Source organism: Silurus meridionalis, chromosome 17 (assembly GCF_014805685.1).
Source record: "Silurus meridionalis isolate SWU-2019-XX chromosome 17, ASM1480568v1, whole genome shotgun sequence".
Taxonomy (NCBI): domain Eukaryota; kingdom Metazoa; phylum Chordata; class Actinopteri; order Siluriformes; family Siluridae; genus Silurus; species Silurus meridionalis.
This window is the reverse complement of record NC_060900.1, coordinates 21,663,772-21,688,768: the sequence shown is the minus strand read 5'-3', so window position 1 is coordinate 21,688,768 and position 24,997 is coordinate 21,663,772. Positions and strand designations below refer to the sequence as shown.

Here is a 24,997-nt window from a genome sequence, read left to right as displayed (position 1 = left end):
TGAGAAATATTTTACTCTTCTTCAAAAAGTAGTTGGAAAGTTATTCTCTCAACAATATATTTAATTTGCTACTTTTTATCTTTTTTTTTATTTTTACATTACATTACATTTGTGGCATTTAGCAGACGCCCTTATCCAGAGCGATGAACAAAAGTGCTTTGAGTCTCTAGTAATGAATAAATCTACACTGGTACGCAAGATTACAAACTTAATATAAATATAACTCGAATTCTACAATCTTGGAAAGTGCTAATTTAGGTATTTCAGGAAGAGGTAGGTTTTCAGTTGTCGTTTGAAGATAGTCAGGGACTCTGCTGTACGGACATCTAGGGGAAGTTCATTCCACCACCTCGGTGCCAGAACAGAGAAGAGTATAAAGCTATGCAAAAATTTTAATCTGTACTGTATAAAGCTATGCAAAAAAAAAAAAAACCCATACATTTTAGAAATACCACAGTCGTTTGTTTTTTATTATTGTAATTATTTGTTGAAGTAGGCTCACCCATTGGGTGCAGAAGCCTTAACCTCTCCGAAGCTGTTACATCACTAACAAATGAACCATTCAAAATTCCATGATTTAGTCTACTGTAGGGAAAATATAAAACTGTCCATTGTAAAAATGTAATTAATCTTTTCATCTTTAAGAAAATACATTTATGGCCTCCTATTTTTGACTGTAAAACTTCAAATAATACATGAAAGTGATGTTAGCAGCTGTAGCTAATGGCTGTCTCCTGTCCAGTCTATTAATGAATCAATTCTAATAAAAGAGGATTTTTCCTCAAAACAAAAAATCTCAAAATGCTCTACTCAGCATTGTATCTTGAATTCTCTCCCAGTAAACAAAAGTTGTTTAGAATGAATTTTTAAAATATCCAGCCAACTTTCACTAAACCATTAAGTGAAACTGGGATGGGACAAATATCATTTGTTGGCAGTGTGAGGAAACATTTATACAACTGCATCGAAATATTTATGCATTTAAATATGTTTTAGTGATGTGCAGCAAGTCTGTAAAAATTACATACAAAAGCTAGAAAGGTGTTTTCTTGGCCATTTCCTGTACACACAGCTCACTTGTTTCCAAATTAATAAATTAGGAAGTAAAATACATTTTAACATAATAAGAAGTCATTATAAATGTACAATATTAAGATGTTTAAAGGAGCAATAAATGGCATTTTCCTGCTTCCTGGTGATCACAGACTATGTACTGAGTCCTGTCCTGAACCATTTCTTACACTTCAACATGTTTGTTTTAAATGCTAAATGAAAATGCTGTGTTGCACAGTTAATTGTAGGCATCTTATTATTTATATTCAGTAATGTTAAATAAAACTGAGGCACACTATTCACACACATTCACTCCTCACACACACACACACACACACACACACATTCACTCCTCACACACACACATTTACTCCTCACACACACACATTTACTCCTCACACACACACATTTACTCCACACACACACACATTTACTCCACACACACACACATTTACTCCACACACACACACATTTACTCACACACACACACACACACACACCATTTGCATTGTCAAGTCCCTGGTTTGGCAGTTGCTGTTTTAACATTTCAAGTGAGCTCAAAAGAGGTGTGTAGTGTTCCTCCTTCTGCATCAAGTCTTCTCCCTCAGCACCATCACATCACGTCAGCACGTTTGTCCCTCACTTTGTTCCGTAGTTTTGTCCGGGCTTTAAACGCAGCTGAATTAAAAAGGTGCTGCAGGGGAAAAAAAATCAAAATGTAAATATACATCAAATAAGCCTATATAGAAAATGTTTTATCTTTAATTTAGGATCTAAAATAAAATGTAATTTTGGCACTGTTATAATCAGACATTGTTCTGCAGGCAAAAAGTAAAAGGTTACTTTTTCGGTGCGGGAGATCCGGGTGGCCTTGACTGAAGGGTCCAGAATAAGCGGCGCTCCAAGTCCAAAAACATCTCTCAGTAGTGGGTTAAACTTAAAACACACACACACACACACACACACACACACACACACACACACACACACACACACACACACACACACACACACACAAGGGTTAAAAACGCTTCAATATTAATCATTGTAACAGTGTATATTTTACAGGTCAGCTTTATTATTTTACAGGTCAGACTTCAAATATTGGCATCCTTCTTACCTGCAGGTGGTGGCTCACTCCAGACTCCAGCACCTCTTTAAAGGCATCATAAATCCGGCGACGCATCCAACCATCAAGGTAGAGGACTTCGACTCCAAAACGGATCTTCTCCTCAGAGAAATCCTCGGACTGATTGGAAGGAAAAGATGGAATGTAGCAAGAAACACATGTTTCAAACTAAAATGCTTTGGAAAATTCACAGATCAACAAAAAACTGCTCTAACCTACACAGTACTATATCTAAATAATATCTATTAAATATGTGAAGACATTGTGAAGTAAAGCTATTTATCATATACAGGAAAAATCTAAATAAACTGTTATCCAAGCAATGAAAATTTAGTACTCGAGCTTTAATCTTGAATTATTGTGCAGGTTTTCTGACAGTGATTAGATTTAGTCAATTAATTCATGAAGGCTGGGATGTCATTCATCCGTTGAGTGCAGGCAAATTATTAGAAATCAGCTCTTCATTTCTGTCTATGGCTCAGTATATCCTAAATTAGTTTTTTGACTGGGATGACATCTTTGGGTCTCTAAATCGTGTGTTATATAGCAAAATCTTTTTACATACATTCTCTTTAAAAACAGCCACAAGCAAGTCAGCAGGTCTTTAAGGGCTCATCTTACCTCGATGTAATGCAGGACCTCGCGGAAGATGGAGCGCTGCTTGCGTCGGTCATTTTTGGCCCGATGTTTATTTCCGTCTGTTGCTAAACGCTTTAGACTCTCGCACAGCACGTCACAATCCTCGTACTCAAACTCCTACACATAGGAATTGTAACAAATTATAAAACCTGCAAATACACGATTACTTTACGTTTCTAAGAACTCATGAATCATACATTCACAATAACAAACACCTGCTTGTGTTTACATGAAATAGAACTCTCTCTCTCACCTCGTCAACTTCTCGTGCCAGTTCATACAGAAGAGCCATGGTTTCTCCTACAGCGATCCTGAAATTAACCTCACTGCTCTCCAAACAGGCCTGTAGCCGAGACAAGTGACTGAGAAAACAGAGAAAGAAAGTGGTTAATTTTTTTTTCTTTTGCAAAAACAAAAACAATCAAAATAAAGACTCCGATGGAGAGATTTAATAAAAGATAAAGAAACTATTTTTTATTACTCTTTATAGTTTACTTTTTTTTTTTTTTTTTTGCCTAGAAGGTATCAAAATCCCAAGTGGTCTGTAGCCCCGATTATTGTCTTATTTTCATCAGTCACTACATGTCCACTGTACATCTAATATCACTGTCTCATTTACTCAATACACTTTTTCCTTTTTACTTACTTTATTATATTTTCAATCATATTTAAAATGATGTTAATAGTGGTTGCTCTTCTGCTGTAAGTTTGTGCTTTATACTGTTACATGTTTGCAAACTACAGTGCTCTAGATCAGCGGCCCCTTAACCTTTTTTGCGCCACAGACCCGTTTAATGTCAGACAATATTTTCACGGGCCGGCCTTTAAGGTGTGGCGGATAAATACAACACAATAAAATGATACGGCCGGCATAAAAACTGGTATTTTATAAATATATTAATAAACGTGAATCCACTGTGTTGTTTTTTTGTTTATTTTGCTAGCTTGGGGTTTTTCAATTTAGCGGTAATGTATTGTGTGTTAGCGGCCGGAGCAGCCCCTTTAAGAAGTTAGCAGATGGAGGTGAGACATGTGACCAAGGCATCCTGACATGCATCAAGAGTGAGTCATAGACAGATGTGGCGGAGAGAATCAGGTAATTTTCAGAAAGAAAAAATAAATAAATAAAAAAATCGTTCATAACCAGATAATAAATAAAACAGAAATAATTTAGGCTATGTATTCTTTCTGTGCGTCCCGGTACCAATTGACCCACAGACCGGCGCCAGTCTGCGGCCCGGGGGTTGGGCACTGCTCTAGAATGACAAACTGGGAACATTACCTTTCATACCCATATGATAGTCTTAACAAAAACACTAGCAATGAATGTTTACGCTAAAAACAAGCCATATGCAGTAGCTGCTCTTTAAAAAAGAAATGCAGGCATACTGCTTTTAACTTGTTTGTCATTTAGTTTTGGAGATGAAGCTGCATATGACAGTTTTGTCTATTACCGCTTTCTGGCAAGCATTTATAAAATAAAATGTGTAAAAATACATTTTTAAAAATAATGAAAACTAAACATGTAGCTGTGTGTTAAGGACTTACTGGCTGACCATGTTGTTGATATGGGAAGCAGGACACAGAGTGCCAAGCAGAGCCCAGGACTGAAGTGCAGCACTGTGAAGAGCTGGAGTTCCAGCTTTAACAGTTGGTAAGCTACCATCACCCAGCGGATACGCTCCCACAAACACGCTCTCCAAATGCCCCATACACGTCACCAAATCCTGAGGAATAAGAAGTAAAAAGTAACCAATTGCTCTGCAGGTAATATATACATATAATTCATTATCTGTCTATAATTGTGTGAAGATTGTGACATTTACCTCAGCGTTGTCTGATGCAGACACATAGCAGCTCATGCCCAATGCTCGGGCACACTAATAGGAAAAAAGAGAAAGAGAATAATAAATCAGGATATGTCTTAAAATAATCCTTTAAGTCACTTAAAATCCATTAATGTGTTACATTATTTTTTGACTGGAAAGATGGTAATATGGTACATATAGTTGAAGTGCACGGTTTCTAACATTGTACAATTAATCAGGGATCAGACTTTTAAAACCCAATGCCAATCTAGTTTCCAGAGATACAGGACATTTTGGGAAAAAGCTGTGCCAGCCTGTGCAACTGGAAACTGTGTGAACTACACTATATTTATTATTAGAAGGAGCCCACAGTTACTGTTTGGATTGTTATAATGCTAGATAAATGTGCTCCAGACAGCATGTGTTAAACAATACACTCAAATAGAACAACAGCTTGGATTCTGCAACAAAAGAACTGAACATAGAATGTGCAATAATTTTGAAACATATTACATTCACAGTTTTTTGCCATCAAAAATACATAAGTATGTAACAGTTATGCCCACTTGAAAATTACTTAAAAAAGGAAAAAAATGTGTTCTGCCAGGTTAAACTCACACTCTGACGAGCTGATAGGCTGGCACAGCTGTCAGTCAGGATGGAGCTAAGGAGAGGGCGGAACATCTTAAAGGCTTCCTCGCCTTCGAATCCACCTCCCAGCTGAATACAGAGGAGAGCAGACAATGTGGCTGCTGCAGCCTGCTCCTCTCCGCCACCTACAAACCCATAGAAAAGACAGAGAAAGAAAGAGCAAAAGAGTGAAAGCGAAAAAGTGAAGTGGGGGGTGTCTTTACAATGCATTCTTTACAAACTTAATTACAGCTCTCCTTCAAATCTAACATGGTCCTAGTGCCCACCTTTTTTCAGGCTGCGCTCCAGACAGTCGCCGATGGTGAGGCGTCTCTCCAGCAGGAAGTCATACAGCACTCTGGAGGAGAAGGCTAATCGCAAACTCTCCAGCGCTGCTAGTCGGGTCTTCACGCTGAAAGAGAGAGAAAGTGGGTCAAGTATGAGAGAGGGTTTCTGTGTTTAAAAGCTGTTACAAAAAAATCTGGGTATAAATGCAGGGATGATGATAACACCATATCTGTTAAATTTTCATGTGTTTTATAAAGACTGAATATTAATAAAGTATTTTTATAAACAATACATGTTGTAAAAAATAATGTAGTTTCATGGACTACACAAAAATAATAGTCATGTCAAAAATCAATTTATTTATCTAATATAATTAAAATACAAAACAAAGTTACAAAACATCACACTATCAATATCACCAAATTCAATATAGAGCACAAAGAGATAGCCAGGCTATGTCCTAAATGACACACCTTCACTCCACTGTGTAAAGCAGATATACACATAATTTTGACACATCATCTAGGTCACTTGTAATTTTATACGTTATTCACCCTCTTGAAGAAAAAAAAATTATTTTAACGACAAGTCCACCCAATAAACCATGTTTGTCAATGCTGAATTTAGTCTAATATCAATCTACTTTATGCATCAAGATTTCATTTGTCTGGACAAAAGCAGGATTAAAATAAAAGATAATAAAGTTTCAGAACACACACTTGTTTCCTTTTTTGAAAACCCTGTTCCGTTTTGAAAGTGCTTTCCATATATGAGCTTCTGCTTGTGAATTACTCCCTTTGTAAGACTTTATGTATAAAAAAATAAATAAATAAAAAAATAAACATGCATCACCTCTTGTCCATCAGGTTGTCAATACACTGCTTGAGCTTGTCTTCGGTTTCCTCCTGAGCAGTTTGTTCATCCACTACTTCACCTGTTCAGCACAACACTAGGTTAATCCAGGATCTGTGGATCTCACTATTTTACTGTAGTATTGTGTGTATCATGGTAATATGACATAATTGTCTGCCAAAAAGCCATTTATTTTTAAATTAGAATGAATTTGACACGTATTAACAACTCCATATGTACACAAATCTAACCAGTTTATATCAGCATATTGCCCAGCCTTTGTGAATTATAGTAATTATTCATGTTTATGTGCTTGTGTGTTTATGTGCATATTCATGTTCAGGTACCTGGGGTCAACAGTGCAAAGTAATGGAGTGTGTGTTAGAGAATTGAAAAGAAGAGTGCAGGCAGGGTGGAGTGGGTGGAGAAGAGTGATAGCAGGAGTGATTTGTTATAGAAGAGTGTCTGCAAGAGTGAAAGAGAAAGTTTATAGGACTGTGGTGAGACCTGCGATGTTGTACAGTTTAGAGACTGGCATTGAGTAAAGGACAGGAGGTGGAGCTGGAGGTAGCAGAGCTGAAGATGTTAAGATTTTCGTTGGAAGTGACGAGGATGGACAGGATTAGAAATGATCTTATTAGAGGAAATGCACGTGTAGGACATTTTGGGAACAAGGTGAGGATTAAATGGTTTGGACATGTGCAGAGGAGGGACATGGGGTATATTGGTAGGAGAATGCTGAGGATGGAGCTGCCAGGAAGGAGGAAAAGAGGAAGACCAAGAAGGAGATTTATGGATGTGGTGAACGAAGACATGCAGGTAGTCGGTTTTAAAGAGGCAGATGTAGAGCACAGAGTAGTATGGAGACGGATGATCTGCTGTGGCGACCCCTAATGGGAGCAGCCGAAAGAAGAAGATTCATATTTATGTGCTTCAACACTTATGTCTGTTTTTAAAATCTCAGCTCATCGTCAACTTCTCTGGGATGAATCAGAAATGTTGGAGGCAAGAAATGTGTGTGCGCACGCACCTGTTCCTTCATCCAGCACTGAGGCACTCTCACTGGCACTGCTGTAATGACTGAGCACATCAGATGCCAATTCGTCATCACTGGCACCGGACCCTCCTTTTCCTCCATTCTTTCCTGAATGAGAGAAGAAGAAACCTAAAAATGACTAAAAGAACTTCCAAGAGAAGGTGAGGTTAAATTGGGTAAAGGAATAAATGTAAAAAAAAATGAACAAGAGATGACATGAGATGACAGAGGATCACATTGTGTGGCAAACAGAGGATGGATTGTGACCACATGCACAGCGCTGCACACACATACCTAAGCGTGTACAATCACATGCACTGCAGTTAATCAGCTCGACCTACTGCTTTTTGAACTGTATTTTAAAAAAATACAATGCTACAACCTTAACCGTCAGTGATTTACAAAAACAAACAAACAAACAAGAAAGGCTCTTTTTCATCACATATAGAGTCAAATCTGTACATAAAATCTGTATGACTGAACTCGTTTCCATTTTTTTTTGGTGTGCCTGAAAAACCCTGATTTGCAGCTAAATAATCGGACACTTAAATAACTATATAGCAGTATACATGTTCGCTAAAAAAATCCTCCAACCACACCTGCATTTGCAGAAAGCACTCACATCATAAATAATGAAGAATCGTGTAAATCAAATTCACGTGTAGAACTCTATCAGATCATTAGATAATAGGCACCTTCAACCATAAGAGGCAACGAGAAGCTCTGACCTCAGTCTTCTTATAAGCAATAAGATTATGATTTTAATATGAAGCAAAGATTTCTTTTCTAGCTCACGATTACCTCATCTGCATAAAATCGAGTGCTTAAAGTGAATTGGGTTGTGTTTTTGCAAATGCAATGTAAATAAGGGCGTGTGTTTGAGCTCTTCATTGATTCATCTAATTTATTCATTCATCGCCTCTGATTTCTACAGTTTCCTGAGTTGGATTCTTTTATAAGACTCCGTGTGCATATTACGCTTGCGAATTTAATAAATAAGGATCTAAGTTTATATTTACATTGTTGTAAATCAATTATTTTAGGTCGTGCCCTGTTGTGAACCAGCTGACCCCTTGCACAACAGCCAGTCTATCTCCATTTTTCTCTTTTTCTCTCCCTCTCTCACATACACACAAACACAATGAGCCCTCATTTTAAATCCTGTAAACAGAAAAACCTGAACAAGCAGAAGCATTCACACAACATCTCAGTCTCACAATCCATCCACTCCATTCATTCATCACTACCTCATCAACACACCGTCACAACCCTTTTTCTTACTGGAACACTACACCAGCTTTTATACCAACTGCACTGTACTGAACGATATCGATACTGCGATAAATTGCGCTGAAATACAATTAAAAGTCAATTCGATTAAAAAGTGAAAAGTGTGAATCGCCGACGGTTTGATAGTGAACCTGAATTTTCTGATGCATTTGGAATAGGTGAGATTTACAGTCATGACACACTGCCTTACATATAAGTTTTGTTCATTTTGACAACTAAAAGTAAACAACAACAGTGGAGGACGGGTCCGAACTGAGGTGTCCCTCACACACAGGTTTGTATGTCGGCATTTAGAATGTTAGGAATTTACAGCCACCTATCTCAAGTAGCTTCACAAATACACAGACCAGCTGTTTGAGTCTTTTTTTAAATGCTGTGTCATTGAAACAAACACTGACCTGTAAATGGATGTAAGGAAATCATGTTTTGAGATCTAAAGAGTTTATTTGTTCTGCATTGAATTAATCACTCATGCCACATACAACTAATATGGTGGATGACCAAAAGACATGAGGCTGTCATTACACCGAGGAACAACACTGGTTATAGATTTGGCATAAATATTAGCCGGTGCTTGCACTAAATTCAGTATGTTCACGTGAAAGTACAAACACAGATTTCTCTACAACCCTCAGCAGAAATCCAATACGAGGCAAAGTGCAGGTTCCTGAAGGAGGCTCCACAAACGAAATTTCCTGTTTATCGTTCTGCTCTGTATTGTGATTAAACAAATACTGTGTTGTTAATTAATGTAATCAATTACAGGCAACAAAATAGAAAAATCTGCTTTGTTTGGAAAGTTTGGGTCTTACGATGAAGATACGATAAAATTGTAAAAAAATATTTAAAATTACACGCAGCAGGCAGCAGCGTACCACACTGGGATGAGCGTATCTCTCACTCTGTGAGATGCACTACTCATGCTAGTGGTCGATGGAGTAAAGTTGTCTGTTTTTAAGTCTAATTGTATTTTATCCATGAATTGTGATTTGTCTGTCTGAGACTTCCAGTTACAACACCTTCTGACCAATCATATTTGAGTATTCAGTAGTACTGACAGGATTAGATAGCACTCGGTGACTAACTGCCAGATAAACAGAAAGCAGCTGTGAACCCTAAAGCACATCAACGTTTACAATCTGAATATGAAAGCTCCAGTGAGGTTAGAGCGATGCAAGATGGCATGGACAAATATGCAGTAGTGATATAATGGCACAGGTCATGCACAGAGTTTCTCATCTAGCGCATTTGATTGAGTCATATAAGCTCTTCTTGCAACTTTTAGGACTGCTTCCTAATGACAACTGGCAACAAATTTAAAAACAAGAACACGCTACAAATGAGGTATAACAAGAAAAACCCTTCAACAAGAATTTCTTCCTTTTTTCCCCATATATATGTGAAAATATATCAGATTCCTTGCTGTAGGACTAATAGGTTAATATTCGAGCCTGGATGAGGGAAATTAGATGTACAATGGGTGACTAAAATGTGTTAAAGCACATTAACGTTTGCTATTCACGGTGACCTAACAGAGAGGAATGAATGAAATGCGTGGGCACATTCGTGATTACGGTGAAACGTCGGAGGTTACACACGGACGCTACCTGGACGTGACAGTGGAGTCTTGGCTGAAAGCTGCAACAGAAGTACTTCCTGTCGAAGTGAACCTATTTCAAGGCAATGAAAGGAAGGAAACATTCATATGACAAAGGTATAGGATTAAAAGGTCTAAATTAATCCAGAAACTCCTCTTTGCAAGCTTTGATGAATATTGGTGTACACCCATGAACTAAACACTGAAGAATTTATTTTGCGTTATATGCTGTCTTGAGGATCCACCACAGCACTCACCCAGTAAGTAATCACCCAGAATAACCCAGTACGGTGGTGGATCCTCAGTGTGGCTTTACAGAGGGAACCGTAATAACAATTTAACCGGAGCAGACTGAAAGTGATATATCTGAGTGGATGTGAAACTTATTCCATATTAAGATAAGTATGTCTATTCGTTTTCTGAAACTTATTCATTCATTATCCAACTTCCTCGATACTTCTGTCAAATAACTGTTTCTAGTGTAACAGTTCCCCTTTAAACTGCAATGCAGATATGTTCAATCTAGACACAGATATTCTACAGAGATGTAGACAAATTATTAAGACTGGAGATACCATTAATTAATATTCAATTCGAATGTTTATTATGATACAACAGTATAGTTATTATTACTTAACAGCACCACCACCACCAGTATAAATATCATAAAATAATATATTTAGCATGATTGTTGTTAAAGGCAAACAAAAGAAAATATTAATTTTAATGACTGAAATTAAACAGATGCCACAATTATACTTTCGAACAAGAAAATATTCGCTTAATTGACTAATACTACTAGAAGAAAAATATTTTAATTAACGAATCGCGTAAACACGTATTTCTGATCATAAAAAATAATAAATCACAATAATACTTTAACTACTATTACTGATTATTATAATAATTCACAATCTAATAAACACTTCTATTATTTTATTTATTAATAAAAAAATCACAACACTACTACTATAAATAATGATAATTATTATAATCATCACAAAAATGATAAAAGAAATAACAATAAAATAACCACTACTACTACAATTAACAACTATTACTACTGCTAATAATAGATCACATGGATGACAGCTAACTCTTTAAACCCATCTGTAACCTCTGTAATTAGCAAGTTGTTTTGACAAGACATTAAATCAATAATGAATAGTTTTAATGAATGAATAAGACCCCCCCCTGTGCTTCACGCCTGTAGATGCTGTAGATGTAACAGTTGATCAGGAGAACTCACCCTTACTTGACGTGGCCCCACGTTTCCCTTTTCTGCTCCGTGGCATGCTGTCAGTTGATCCAACACAAGCTAATGCTGCTTTAGCCGCTCAACACACACACACACACACTAACACACACACTAGCACACTCTCAGCTTTACGGGAATCGGACAAAGCGGGAGTGAGATTAAATAATAATAAAAAAACAGTTCCAGGTGACTGTTGATCAGTTGTAGCGAATCATCGAATATTCTCACTTTTACAACAAAATTCACAACCAGTTATATTTCGTTTCACAACTTCGTCGTGACTTCATCACCCACGTTTTCACACCATTGATCCAAGTGTGTGTGTGTCAGTTTGTGTAACATTCCCCGGCACACAAAAACGCCCTATTTAATCTCTTCTTCAGAGTGTATTATCTTTGCTTGTCTCCCGGTAACCGGTATCTTATGCCAGGCTGAGATGGTGAATATTTCCCGAAATGTTTTGGACGGAGTTCTGTGCACGCTGCCGCTGCAATTTCCACCATCTTTCCTCCCCGGTAACGGCCTATAGAACCGGCGCGCGCCGCCTCTTCACAATAAACCGCGTGATGCGTTATGGGTAATGTAGTCTTCACGCAGCGCCTTGAGCGTGCTAAGCGTAAGAGCGTGAAGCCTGTAAGACAATACATCTCCCAGAATGCTGTGCGACCATCAGCTGTTTAAAACTGTTTGGGTCATGACGTCGCCAAGTATTTTGAAAGGAAAACTCAATTTGGAGTATAACAAGTGTCGGATATGCAAATACAGCTTTATCCACCTAAATACTGTATTCCAGCTCTACATATATTTTACTCAACATAAAACTATCAATAAATAAAATAATTTACATATAAAGTATGTATACATAATGTCACACCAGTCCAAAAGTTTCCAGTCACTTTATTATATTGTAACTGCTAGAAGGTCTAATGATACTATAAGACAGTTTAAATGGAAATTAACAATAATCTGGAGTATTTCTTATATTTAAACACCATTAAAACTCACTGCTCATGCACGTGATTTCTCCTACAAGACAGGTTATATATTTTCATTAAACATGCTTCTACCAGTCAGAGACAGAGAGCACGCCCCCTACAGGCTATAAAGAATGTTATGTATGTGAAAACACTCCCTGCTCAGCAGGATTAGGTGGGAGAACAGGTTTAAAAGTAAAAAAAGAAAAATCTCCAGTGCACAAACTGGGTTGTGGTGGAACTAGAGACTGTCTTGGAAACACTGATCATAAGGTGTGGACACAATATTCACACAATACACCACAGACAGGACACACGAGCATTGGAATTTAGCATGTCATATCTAGCAAGTTTTTAGATGGTGGAAGAAAACCAGAGAACCCTGAGAAAACCCACACATATAGCAACATTAGCCTGGATCAAACCAGGGGACTAATATTTAAACATTGCAATTATTGTAGTAAATTTTTTTTGGTAAAGGCTCAAATTCTGTCAATGTACACTATAAAAAACAAAAGTAAAAGGACATGCACCTGACATTTCCAGCCATATGTGGTTCTTCTCAAACTGTTTACCACAAAGCTGGAGGCACACAATTGTATAGGACGTATTTGGATGCGTTTTTTGCGCTCACTTGAACTTGGGAACCCAAACCTGTTCAAGCATGGCAATGCCCCTGTGCACAAAGCAACATGGTTTAGAGACAAGGTCTTCAGTCGCCTGCTATAAAGCTCTAATCTCAACCCTACTGAACACCTTTGGGATGAATTTAAATACTGACTGCATCCCAGTGCAGTATACTGCTATTTGTGTCATATTCTACAAATCGACCAACACTGCATGTAGTGAGCACTTGCCTGATGGCTTCATTATAGAGTGGTACACTTTTTTCTTATTGTCAAGCTTTGACATTTTCATTCATTATGTAGTTCTTTATGCTATTCTCCTTTTGTTCTTTCTACATAAGTTTATGTGCAATGTATAACAAAAACTACATGACCTGACAATCCATTTGTTATGCCAGTGACACTCAGCTTACTTTATCCAACTCGAAACAATTGCCTTTAGGTCCCTGCAACCTACAAAAAAGATTACAAAAAAAAACCCTACAACCAACTGTACCTTGTCTTGACAAGTAACAAACTGAATAAATCATTTTCTCTTATGATCTAAATTAAAATATCTAGTTTTCTGTATTACCTTCATGTACCACAATCCGCTGTTTACTCTATTGTTTACAACCTTAATAAAAAGTGTACCCTTCCATTGATTCCTCCAATCCTCCTAAATAGTTCTTATTACTTGAGGTAATTAAAGTCATAAGTGCCTCTTACTCTGCATATTAACATTGTCTTCTTACACTCCATCCTCCCCTCTTCCAAACAGTCTGGTTTCTCATGCTCAAAGTATTACAGGTCAAGTTAAAAACTGCTGAAAGGCAACTTTTATTCTCAAGCTGCAGCTCTAACTACAGCTACAATATCAATATAATATCCACTTGCAACACCCACCTCCATCTCCACCCCCCATTGCTTCAGCCTACCAGAGACTTTGCCTTCTTTTTTTTTATTGCAGATTGTGTTAGCAGACAATTATTTTGCCACACTTCTCCCACACACCACCATATTTCAGATTGTCTGCCACCTGAAATTATAAACCTTCATCTGAATCTTAAAATCACCTGAATCTTTGGTTTCTACCAAAAACTTCTCTTTCTTGCACTTACAGAATAACCTGCTTGAATCTAAAACAATTTGTCTGGCATCACAGCAGCCAGTAAACTAAGTCTGCTTCTCTGACTGTTATAGACAACCTACGATTTGCTTTAAGGTTTTAACATGGCAAATCAACATTTTCACATTAGCAGTAGAGTGTTGTTAAGTTGATAGAGTTTGTTAATAATACTGTATATTAACAAAAAAATGAAATGAAATAAATATTGAGGGGGAAAAAAAACATGCACCATGTAAACACTGTCAATTTATTAATAATATTAATTTACTTTTTATTATTATTATTTTTTACATGTTTGTTTTAAATGTAAGTTATATTTTTAGACCTTTTAGATTTACATTTTATAAACTCTATGAATTTTTAATACATTTAAGAGTACAAATGTATTTTAAAAAGTACAAACATTTTTAGTTCAAATTTTGTCCTCCTTGTTTGGTTTCACAGTTTATAATAGCAAAGAATTCAAAGAAAATAATAAAAGGCTTAAACAAAAAAAAAAACAAAAAAAAAACAAAAAAAAACCCACACAAGCCAAAACTAACAGTTTGAAGTAAAAACTTGCAAAGACACAAGATGTTTATAATGATCATCAATAATTACCACTACTTGCTGCAGGAATGTATTTCAATAGACACTGTATTCATATTCATGCTAGTGACTTTAGTAGCCAACATGTTCAGTATTTTCAGCAAAAAATATTAGTTGGAGGTTATAAAGAGGCTGGAGGTTGATCTTTGATCTTGAAAAACCCATTTCTTAAGTACAGTATTAAAGTGACCATGTTTGCTTTGGAATGTAAATGTGAAGTACTCCAAACCTTCCATATTCATACAATTCATCAATACTGTATTGTAGTAAAAAAAAAAAAAAAGATTTATATTATATATCTATATATCTATATATATATATATATATATATATATATATATATATATAAACTCAATTAGTAAATTCATTTCACTCTGAAATCTAACTGCAGTCAAACTAAGTGCTATAAATGGTCTGAAGCATTTTCCTGATGGACTTTTTTTCTTATTTGATTTATTGTTGAGTTCACGGTTACTTTACTGTCCAGTATAATATCTTGTAGGTACAAATGGCATCTTGCTGATTACTGCTGGTATTATCTTTTTCCTCACTTCTACCTGAACAGGAGTTCCTAATTTACTGAAGCTCGTCTCCACATAGCCCATGGCAACATTTTGCTTCAGGCAGGGAGAAGGACATCCACTGGTGACCTCACCTTAAAAAAAAAGATAAGCTACATTATTGAAAATATGAATGGAAAAGTTATTGAGGAAAATAAAATCCTAACTCCCCAAACTGTAGCTTGACTAAGTGAATGTGTCTAACTTAATACATTATGCTTATATCTAGCTATGTATAGCCAGAAACTGACATATTAATTAGTCTTTAACTTGTAATTAAAAGCCTATAAATAGCAACTTTAACAAATCAAAATAATAGATGTTGTAGTTATACAAATGTATCTGAATAAACTGCTACCCTATTTAATGGGTGTCTGTGTGTTCACATTACCTATAACTTTGCCATCAGGGCTGAGAATGGGGGTATGCTGTCGCATTGGTGGGCCACTAGACATAAGTCCCACTCTTTTCCTCTGAGTTTTCGCTTTGATCTGTGGAACGATGACATCAGCTCCAGGGAAACCCCTCGCTTGCCGACGGCGCTTACCTACAGCCATACACAGAATGATAAATACTCTGGAACATACCAATTTAAACCAGAAATTATCTCTAACAAGCAATGGATTCTTTATTGTTTTTCCTTTTCCTCAAGGGGGGAAAATGGTATCTGCATGCACCCTTTTCTTCATGTTTGCATTCGAAACACACCTCAGCACTTGTACAAACCCAACTTAACCTCGACAACCTTATAAATACATTTACTAATGGAACACAAAATTACACTTCAACCATGAAGTAGCCAGATTCATACTGTACACACTTACACACACACATCATTCAGAAATACAGCAAGCAATATGAAGACGCACCTATAGTCCATACGAGACTGGCTTCCACGGGTGTTGTAGTCTCATCAATGTCGTTGCCGTAGAGACAGAGACCCGCTTCCAGTCTAAGGCTGTCTCTTGAACCAAGGCCAGCGAGTTTCACCTCACTACTGTTCAACAGTTTCTCCAAAAACTCTACCACACGCCTACATGGAACTGATATCTGAAAGAGATTAAAATTGTGTATTTTTAAGAAGACAAATACAGTATATACCAATTTTGTACTGTTTATAAGTACAGTGGAACCCGGTTATCTCGCCCTCGGTTATCTCAACAACACTATTAAGTCGACGTTTTTGAAGTGGAACCGCCAAATTCTCTGTCGACTTTTTTTATGTCACGGAACCCTAATATCTCGAGCACAAGGGGGGAAAAATTAGAAATTTTAACGTCAGTTATGTCGATCGGCACTGTGCAGCCGCAGAAGAACTCGCGAAAGTGGCGGAAAAATCAAACCTTACAGATACTACAGGTGTTTGTATTGTATACTGGTGAATCTCTGCTGTTAGTAAGTGCACATATGCATTTTTTTGTTAAATGTTGCGATGAGCAGGGGCGCGGCGCTCCGGCTTCAACTCCTTACCGGCGAAGCGGGTAAGGAGCACGGCTCTCGGTAAGGAGCACGGCTCTCTCAGTAAGGAGTTGAAGCCGGAGCTTCAGAAAGCGGCCGAAAGCACCTGCCACGCCCTTCGGCCGTTCACGTTTGAGACTTTTCTGTCCCTCGTTTTGGTTTCGGGTTCGGTTTGGATCTTCCGGGTTTTTTTTCCGGCTTCGCGCCGTGCCGCCGGTCGCGGTATTTTTGAATTTCCCTATTTTTCCATTCACAAACTCTCTCTCTCTCTCTCTCTCTCTCTCTCTCTCGGCTTATCTCCCCTCGGCATCGCGGACGTAAGTTTTTCGGACACTTTGCTTTGTGTGTTTGTGCGGATTACTTCAGCCTGATGGTCATAAGTTTTCAGAAACTTAGTTACTGTTTTTTTTCTTTTTCCACATGTGGACTAAATGTGAGGCGGCACTGTGCAGCCGCTGTTTTTTTTTTTTTTGAGCGATCTGTGTGTTTATAATGTTGGAGAATATAATAAAGGTTTGTATGGAGAATGGATGGTGGTTTGTATTGTATACTGGTGAATCTCTGCTGTTAGTAGGTGCACTTATGCCTTTTGTTGTTAACAAACGTATGTACATTTTATAGCATGCCTTCATCAAACAAATCGCAGCAACGCTGTTGTGTAAAAAACCCTCCAAAAACACGTGCATGCACATTCTCATTTATTAACGCACATCATGTACATAAAGAAATTTCAAGCATGTTAATATATTGCCGCCATATTGATTTTTGTTTATCTCGATCATCGGTTATCTCGACGCTTTTTGGCGACCCCCTAGGACATCGACATAACCGGGTTCCAATGTATTTAAAAATGTTATTTTACATATAATATAGCTGCATATACAATGTCCTATTCAGAAACTGGAACCTTCGAGCAGTGCTTTTAATTCTTATTTTTAACACACCTCCACCCCGTCCTCGCCAGTGTATCCACAGCGAGTGACCCTACAGCCTTGAATGCCAAACACTGGAGTCAAAACACTGCTCATAAAGGTCAGCTTATTGAGGTTGTCACACACACCCTCCTGCAGCACCCGTGCTGTCGATGGACCTACAGGTACACAGAAATATGACCAGAAATGAACATAAATGTTTGCTCATGAGATTATCTGTACAGTTTTTTGTATGATGCATATGCACAAATATTTATACCTATTGACCGCACAGTCTTACCCTGTATAGCGATCAAACTCTCTTCCAAATATTCTAAATCAACAACATGACCAGCAGCTTTAAACTCCTGCAGTTTGGCCTGCGAAACACAGCAGCAAAAATGAAATAAGTGTAAGAAATAACAAAACTCACAACAGGTCCCTGAAGGGATGAACGGCTGAAGAACGGTTACCATAAAATATGCATGGAAAAATGAGCTATAGACTCTGTACACACTTACACTGCGGATACACAAGGTTGCAACTGGAAAGTGTACACAGTAACTGTTCAGTAAGTTTGTTTTAAAAACAAAACAAAAAACCTTTCACGTTTTTAGCGTTTTGCACGTCACTGTGTACAATATACACAAAAACAATAGAACTTTATGCTGCGCATGTGCACTAGATACATTACTCAACAACCAATACATCTTTTTTCCCTTTTTGTTTGCTTGGGACTAAACTATGGGACTAAATATGCATTTCTATACTTTATACCATTTAACTTTAAGTTTAAAAAGACAAGTAGCCCTCTAGTAACAAACATTCAAACCGTATCCATCTAAAAGTTAATATGAGCTTATGACTAGTGGAGATTTTACACTATGGTGTCTCAGCTTTGGTCTCTCTCTGCCACTTACCTCCATATGAGCAGAGTCCTTGTCAGCACAGCCAGCATTGGACACCACATACAGATAACCCTGATCTGTCTTAGTCACTATTAGATCATCTATGATGCCCCCTTTATCGTTGGTGAAGAGAGAGAGGGTGCCCTAGAAACACAGAAACTACTGTTTGCTTTGTCACAAAACCTTTTAAAGTGCTAGCAAATCCATTGTTTATTCATATTCATATAAACTCAACTGACAGGTCATGTTATGTCCCCACAGTGATTACTATGTATTTACATTTCCCCCTAAAACACCAGGGAATGTAAAGGGTCTGCTTTGGAGAGCCCTTCATTTCAGACTGTATATGCATGCACTACCTTAAAATGAAGGAATACATTTTGGGTAATCACCTGGTTGTCCTTCATCTCTGCAATGTCTCCAACAATCAAGGACTCTATGAACTTTACTCGATCTTTCCCATGGACTTTGGTCTGGAGGCAAAAGGATAAAAGCAAGCTTACAGAATGCACTAAGGACAATTGGAATGAAAGCAATGGCAGTGACAGTTTGCACATCGATAAACAATCGCATGGCTGACACACACTTAGGCCAAGATATGGTGTAACGGTACACAAAATTCAAGGTTAGGCATGCGAGTTTATTTATTAGTTATTTATTACTTATTTTTTATTTATTAACGCAGTTTATTATTATTATTAACATTTATTAACAACTGTTTAGATTTTTTTTTTAAACAATAAAAAAAAAAATGCCAGCTTGGTTAAATAATATATAAAATACTATTTTAGGAAAATAAAAAGTGAAGCAAAACAAAATCAGAGTTTTTTAACCGACTACAAATCACATTTCAGCACACTACAAATCGTTTTTCCGGTACGGAGAAAGTAGCCACAGTGACGATGCGTTAATTTTAGTTTCTGTTTTATACCCCTGGTCTTGTTGTGTATGTTTTCAAATTTAATAATAAAAAATGATGAAACTGCACTGAAGTCAATAGCGGAGAAAAAAAACAAAAAAAAACAAAACCGGGTTCCGCCACTTAATACGTTCCCGTGGGAACTCCGATTTTAACTATGTTCCGCACATAAAGAGGATATAATCCATGCCCTTGTGAATGCTAGTTTCTTTTATTGCTATTGAAAATTTGTGAATGAATATGTAAAAAAAATTTAAATAAATTTCCCTGTGTTAGGTGTTAGTAGGGACTCAATCTACACACCTGTAACATGTGGCTGACATCAAAGATGGAGCAGTGTTGGCGTGTGTGGAGGTGTGAGTTGATGTGACTCTCTGTGTACTGCACAGGCATGCTCCATCCTGCAAACTCCACCATTTTACCTCCATGAGCTTTATGGAATTCATAGAGAGGGGTTCGCTTCAGAGCCGCCTGTACAGACAGAATCAAAGACAAGATTTATATAAATTCAATATATTACTAAATACATGAGAAACTAACTGAACTATGATAATATAAAGGGAACTTTATTTTCCCCTCAACCACTTTATTGACTGTCCATTTTATTGGCTGTTTATGGAACAATAAGTAATTTATTAATGTATTAACACACACACACACACACACAGGCAGTAATGCAGAATGTGCATTCTAAGAGCTAAAAACTGACCTTTGAGCACTGAAACTGATTTATCAGGCCATGTAGACTTTTGAAACTCTACAGAGCATGCTGAATACAACATTAATCTACAAGATGAGCACAGAGACTTTCTAACCCCATTTATACAATATGAAACAAGTGACTGACACATGCACTTTCTTTGTGCAAATTAATCATGTTTTATTGTCTGTGTCTTGTGTGCACTCGCTCATAAATTTCACTTAAAGCTACGAGAAGTAAAGTTTGTAGAAAGACTGTAATGCAAGCTATTCTCAGAAGAATATATGAAACTGTGCTGTGCTCCCATCCAGATAGAATGCGAGTGCCATGGCAATTTATCCAAACTAGACCCAGAAAGGCGAATTATTTGACTTGATGCTTCGTTTTGGTCCATTTAACAACCCTGCTAAGCTCTGGAGCACTCTGGAGAGGTAACACAGACAACACTGCAGAACAGGGAGAAAACAGGGAAGGGTGAGGAAAAGATTTGTCAAATCAAATCACAAAGTTTCCAAAGATTGGGATCATCAAAATAAGTTAAAAGTAAAACACCGTACAGTGCAGTTACTGTTTTTAAATAATTGTTTAATATTTTTATTTATATATTTGAATTTGCATTTTGATGTAATGTGGCAATTAAATGCATTCAATGGTTTTCACAGATATTCTTGTATGCATTTTCAAATGAAAAAATTCAAAATGTTTGTTAGTTAATTAAGTTAATTGTTCTATAAAGGAAACTATTTGTTTATTTTAAGAAACCTGTATTATTTTCTCTTGTATATTTAGTATTGCTCTTTAAAATGAACGATCACTCGATTAATCAATGGAATAATCTGTAAAAAACTCGATCACTAAAATCATCAACAGCTGCGGCCCTATTCTGATTGAAAGGTTATGAGTTCTATTCCCAGCACCATCAAGCTGCCACTTCTGGGGCCTTAAGCAAGGCCCTTAACACTCAACTGCTCAGCTGTATAAATGAGATAATGTTAAGTCATTCTAAATAAGGGTGTCTGCAAAATCGAGAATGATTTCCTGTTTGGGCATCATAATGTTCAACAAATTTCAATCCAAAGCAGATGACAACAGCTCTGAATGTGAATTACTAACTCATGACCCTAACTAACAGTAGCTCAGGAACATGAGCACCATTTTTTTCATGACTGTAATCTTAATTTTTGAAGAAAAACAAACAAACAAACAAACAAACAAACAAACATACAAGTTATAGCTTTAAGAGACATTACATTTACAAGAATATAGGACTGGTATTCATTTGATCACTAAATAGTGATTTCTGGGAACACCTTCACGCCCTGCCATGTCATCTTTGCAATATCAAAGAGATCAGTAATCGTAATTTCCGGACTATTAAGCGCACCCATATATAAGCCGCACACACTGAATTTGACAAGGATTTTAATTTTTTAACATAAATAAGCCGCACCTGTGTATAAGCCGTCTACACTGAAACGAATGAACTTTACACAGGCTTTAACGAAAGACAGTGTCTGTTAACAGGTGAAATATGTTGCGCTTCCTTTAGGAGCATAGCGGTATTTTGGCAATAGCCTGCCACTGCATTTTTCCGGTATTACTGCATGTGTGCAAGGCCGAGGAATATGTCCTTATTTTCTGATGCTCATTTCTAAGTTTCTTTAGCTAACCCGTAACGCTGTTGCCAATAAAAATATAAAAGCACGAGTTTTGGAAATCTGTCTGTGCTCATATGATTTCTGTTGTAACTGGAGTTAGCGAGCTATCCCATGACCCTGATTCAACGCGTTACAACGGCTTGTATCTAAACAGTAGCCGACCAAGAAAGTCATTGTTCACTGTCTTCCTCCTTCCGTGGAAGTGTTTTCTCCCGATGCCGGGAACACAGGTGAGGCGCGTTTTTTCGTTTCCGTTCTAAAATTTCATTGGTCTAATGTTATATCGCACAGTATTTTGGCATGAAGTTTGTGAAACCGGGAAAAACCCAGGAAAAATCCATAAATTAGCCGCTTCGTTGTTTAAGCTGCGGGGTTCAAAACGTGGGAAAAAAGTAGCGGTTTATAGTCTGAAAAATACGGTAGATGTAATGCTAACTTCGTTGTTTTTAATTATAGAAAGTTTTTTATTTAAGTTTAAGTCTTTAAGTTAAAAAAATGGAAAGTTCCCATCTTGGGAACAAATCTGACAAACTTCAGACTACAGAATCTGAATCAGACATCCAGCCATTTTAACATACAGTTTATGAGAAAATATGTATTTTAAGACCAGTAATTTGTTATCATTTCACACTGTGCTGTTCTGTTGTACATAAGGGAACAAATTACTGGAAAAAAAAAAACATTCATTAGTACATACCTTACTTGTTCATCAATGTTCCATGTCTATTTTTTGTAGTGTTTAATACAAAATCGACAGTTATGAAATTTTAGAAACCATCTACACGATGTAGAAGTACACTTATTATCTCTGATGCTGAAACAGGCTTTTGTTTAAAATCAGGGCTGCAGGTCACAGCAGGTTTTTAAGTGCAGTGAGAAATCAGTCTGTGATTGAGACTGTATGTTTGTGTGGGGAAGAGCAAGTGTTAAGATGAGGTATGTTTAGGTGCATTACTAATTATCTGCATCACTAGCTTTGTGTGTCTGTGTGTGTGTGTGTGTTTTAATATTTGGGGAATATAAAATGTTTAGATGAGGTTACGCGTAAGTGCATTACTAACTCTGTGTAGGTGTTTACATATTTTGCGATATAAGATTTTAGGATGAGGTTAAGTGCTTTACTGTGTGTGTGTATAGGTTTTTTTTATTTTGGGAAAGACCAAATGTTAAGATGAGATAAGTTTGGATGCATTACTAATTATCTGCATTACTAACTCTGTGTGTGTGTGTGTGTGTGTGTGTGTGTGTGTGTGTGTGTGTGTGTGTGTGTGTGTGTCTGTCTGTCTGTTCATGAGCTCGCGCGCGGACTGAGACGCAGCTGCCGCGTTCCTCGCGCATGATCGGTCAGTGCACAGCAACCACACTGAAGAGCTTCACAAGAACAGAGCTGCTTCACACAAACCCGGATTCTGGATGGGAAATGTCTCGTTTGCAGTCTTCAAGGCTCAAAAGTATCACCTGTTTTTTTTTTTTTCCTCAACCCGGATCTTGCATGAATAATTTCTCAGCCTGTACATGACCGCGGCTTCTTCACTCCCTCCCCTGCACTGTTTCAGAAAACTTTTTTGGATTGCATGAACATCACACCCACTAACTCACCTCAGTTGTCCAGTGTCTCTCCTGCTGTTCCCTTCTCCCATTCAGTGCTGTCGTTTGAAGAAATCCACCCGAAACTCGGGCACGAGACAGAACCCAGCCGCTCACGAGCCCTCGAGTCAGCATCGCGTTTCCCTCTGAACTACAGCTGGTGCTCCAGCGCGCGCTCCAGGGAACCACTTAACCTGCTACAATGCGGGGAAAAAAAAACATGGAGCGGGTTTATATTGCGGCGAATCCTGGGATGTGTAGTTTTCCTAACATACTGAGAACTTCTATTCACTGTCTTTACATTATAATTTCATCGCCCTCTTACGGTGTCGCACAACAATCTTCTCAATTCAGGACAAATAACGTTGAAATTAAACAGACACAAAATAATACTTGTTCCTAAATGTACCTAGATGTTGTTTTTTTAAATATTCAGAACAATACAGAAGACCAAGATTAAAACTCAATTTTGGGTTACAACATGCATAAAGTCTTTTGAAACCTGTGTATTTGGTGTCATTTATTTTTGTTTATTTTAACCAAATAGCTCCAGCGCGCGCTCTAGGGAACCACTTAACCTGCAACAATGCAAAAAAAAAAACCCTGGAGCGGGTTTATATTGCGGCGAATCCTGGGATGTGTAGTTTTCCTAACAGGCTGAGAACTTCTATTCTCTGTCTTTACATAATGATTTCATTGCCCTCTTACGGTGCCGCTCAACAATCCTCTCAATTCAGGACAAATAAAAATCAACCAATTGTTGACCCCAATGGCAAATATGAGAAAGGTTGTATGTTAGGAACAAATTAATTTAAAAATGTTGAAATTAAACAGACATGTACTCTGTCTTACTCCTACTGACTTTCATTCCCTTTCTCTGTGCATATCTCCACCCCTCCAGGCTCTTCTCAACCTGTTTACCACTATCACCACAAATCACAATATCATCCGCAAATATCATAGTCCATGGAATCTCCTGTCTGACCTCGTCTGTCAACCTTTCCATCACCACTGCAAACAGGAAAGGGCTCAGAGGGGATCTTTGATGCAGCCCAACCTTCACCTTGAAACAGTCTGTTGTTCCTACTGCACACTTCACTGCTGTCACACTGTCCTCATACATGTCCTGCACCACCCTCACATACTTCTTTGACATACCTGACTTCCTCATACAATTATATATATATATATATATATATATATATATATATATATATATATATATATATATATATATATATATACATATACATATATACAGTATATATGTTGAAATAAAACAGAGACACAAGATAATACTTGTTCCTAAATGTAGGTTGTTTTTTTAATTCAGGCCAATACAGAAGAGCAAGATGAAAATTCAATTTAGATTACAATATCCATAAAGTCTTATGAAACCTGTATATTTGTTGTAATTTAT

At 37.3% G+C, this 24,997-nt stretch overlaps 2 protein-coding genes across 4 annotated transcripts; both read right to left on the bottom strand.

Annotated features, from left to right (window-relative positions):
- Positions 1 to 1,429: 1,429 nt before the first annotated feature.
- On the bottom strand, positions 1,430 to 12,118 carry ifrd2 (interferon-related developmental regulator 2). 2 transcript variants are annotated; one of them, XM_046872033.1, is made up of 13 exons: positions 11,572 to 12,118; positions 10,333 to 10,395; positions 7,430 to 7,543; positions 6,400 to 6,481; positions 5,547 to 5,671; positions 5,248 to 5,405; positions 4,648 to 4,701; positions 4,370 to 4,548; positions 3,075 to 3,183; positions 2,804 to 2,938; positions 2,174 to 2,302; positions 1,897 to 1,989; positions 1,430 to 1,747 (listed from the first exon to the last, which is right to left on the bottom strand). In XM_046872033.1, the coding sequence occupies exons 1-13, from the start codon at positions 11,615 to 11,617 to the stop codon at positions 1,667 to 1,669; spliced, it is 1,368 nt and encodes a 455-aa protein (XP_046727989.1). In that variant the 5' UTR covers positions 11,618 to 12,118; the 3' UTR covers positions 1,430 to 1,666. The 2 variants fall into 2 exon arrangements, with proteins under 2 accessions (XP_046727989.1, XP_046727990.1); XM_046872034.1 differs by lacking the exon at positions 10,333 to 10,395.
- A 3,191-nt stretch (positions 12,119 to 15,309) lies between these two features.
- Positions 15,310 to 24,073, bottom strand: amt (aminomethyltransferase). Of its 2 annotated transcripts, XM_046870371.1 has the most exons (10): positions 23,879 to 24,073; positions 23,590 to 23,774; positions 19,936 to 20,103; positions 19,106 to 19,186; positions 18,726 to 18,857; positions 18,107 to 18,185; positions 17,839 to 17,984; positions 16,306 to 16,486; positions 15,828 to 15,983; positions 15,310 to 15,531 (listed from the first exon to the last, which is right to left on the bottom strand). In XM_046870371.1, exons 2-10 carry the CDS (start codon positions 23,710 to 23,712, stop codon positions 15,353 to 15,355), a joined length of 1,245 nt encoding a protein of 414 aa, XP_046726327.1. In that variant the 5' UTR covers positions 23,713 to 23,774; positions 23,879 to 24,073; the 3' UTR covers positions 15,310 to 15,352. The 2 variants fall into 2 exon arrangements, with proteins under 2 accessions (XP_046726327.1, XP_046726326.1); XM_046870370.1 differs by having other exon boundaries at positions 23,590 to 24,073.
- Between the last annotated feature and the right edge of the window lie 924 nt (positions 24,074 to 24,997).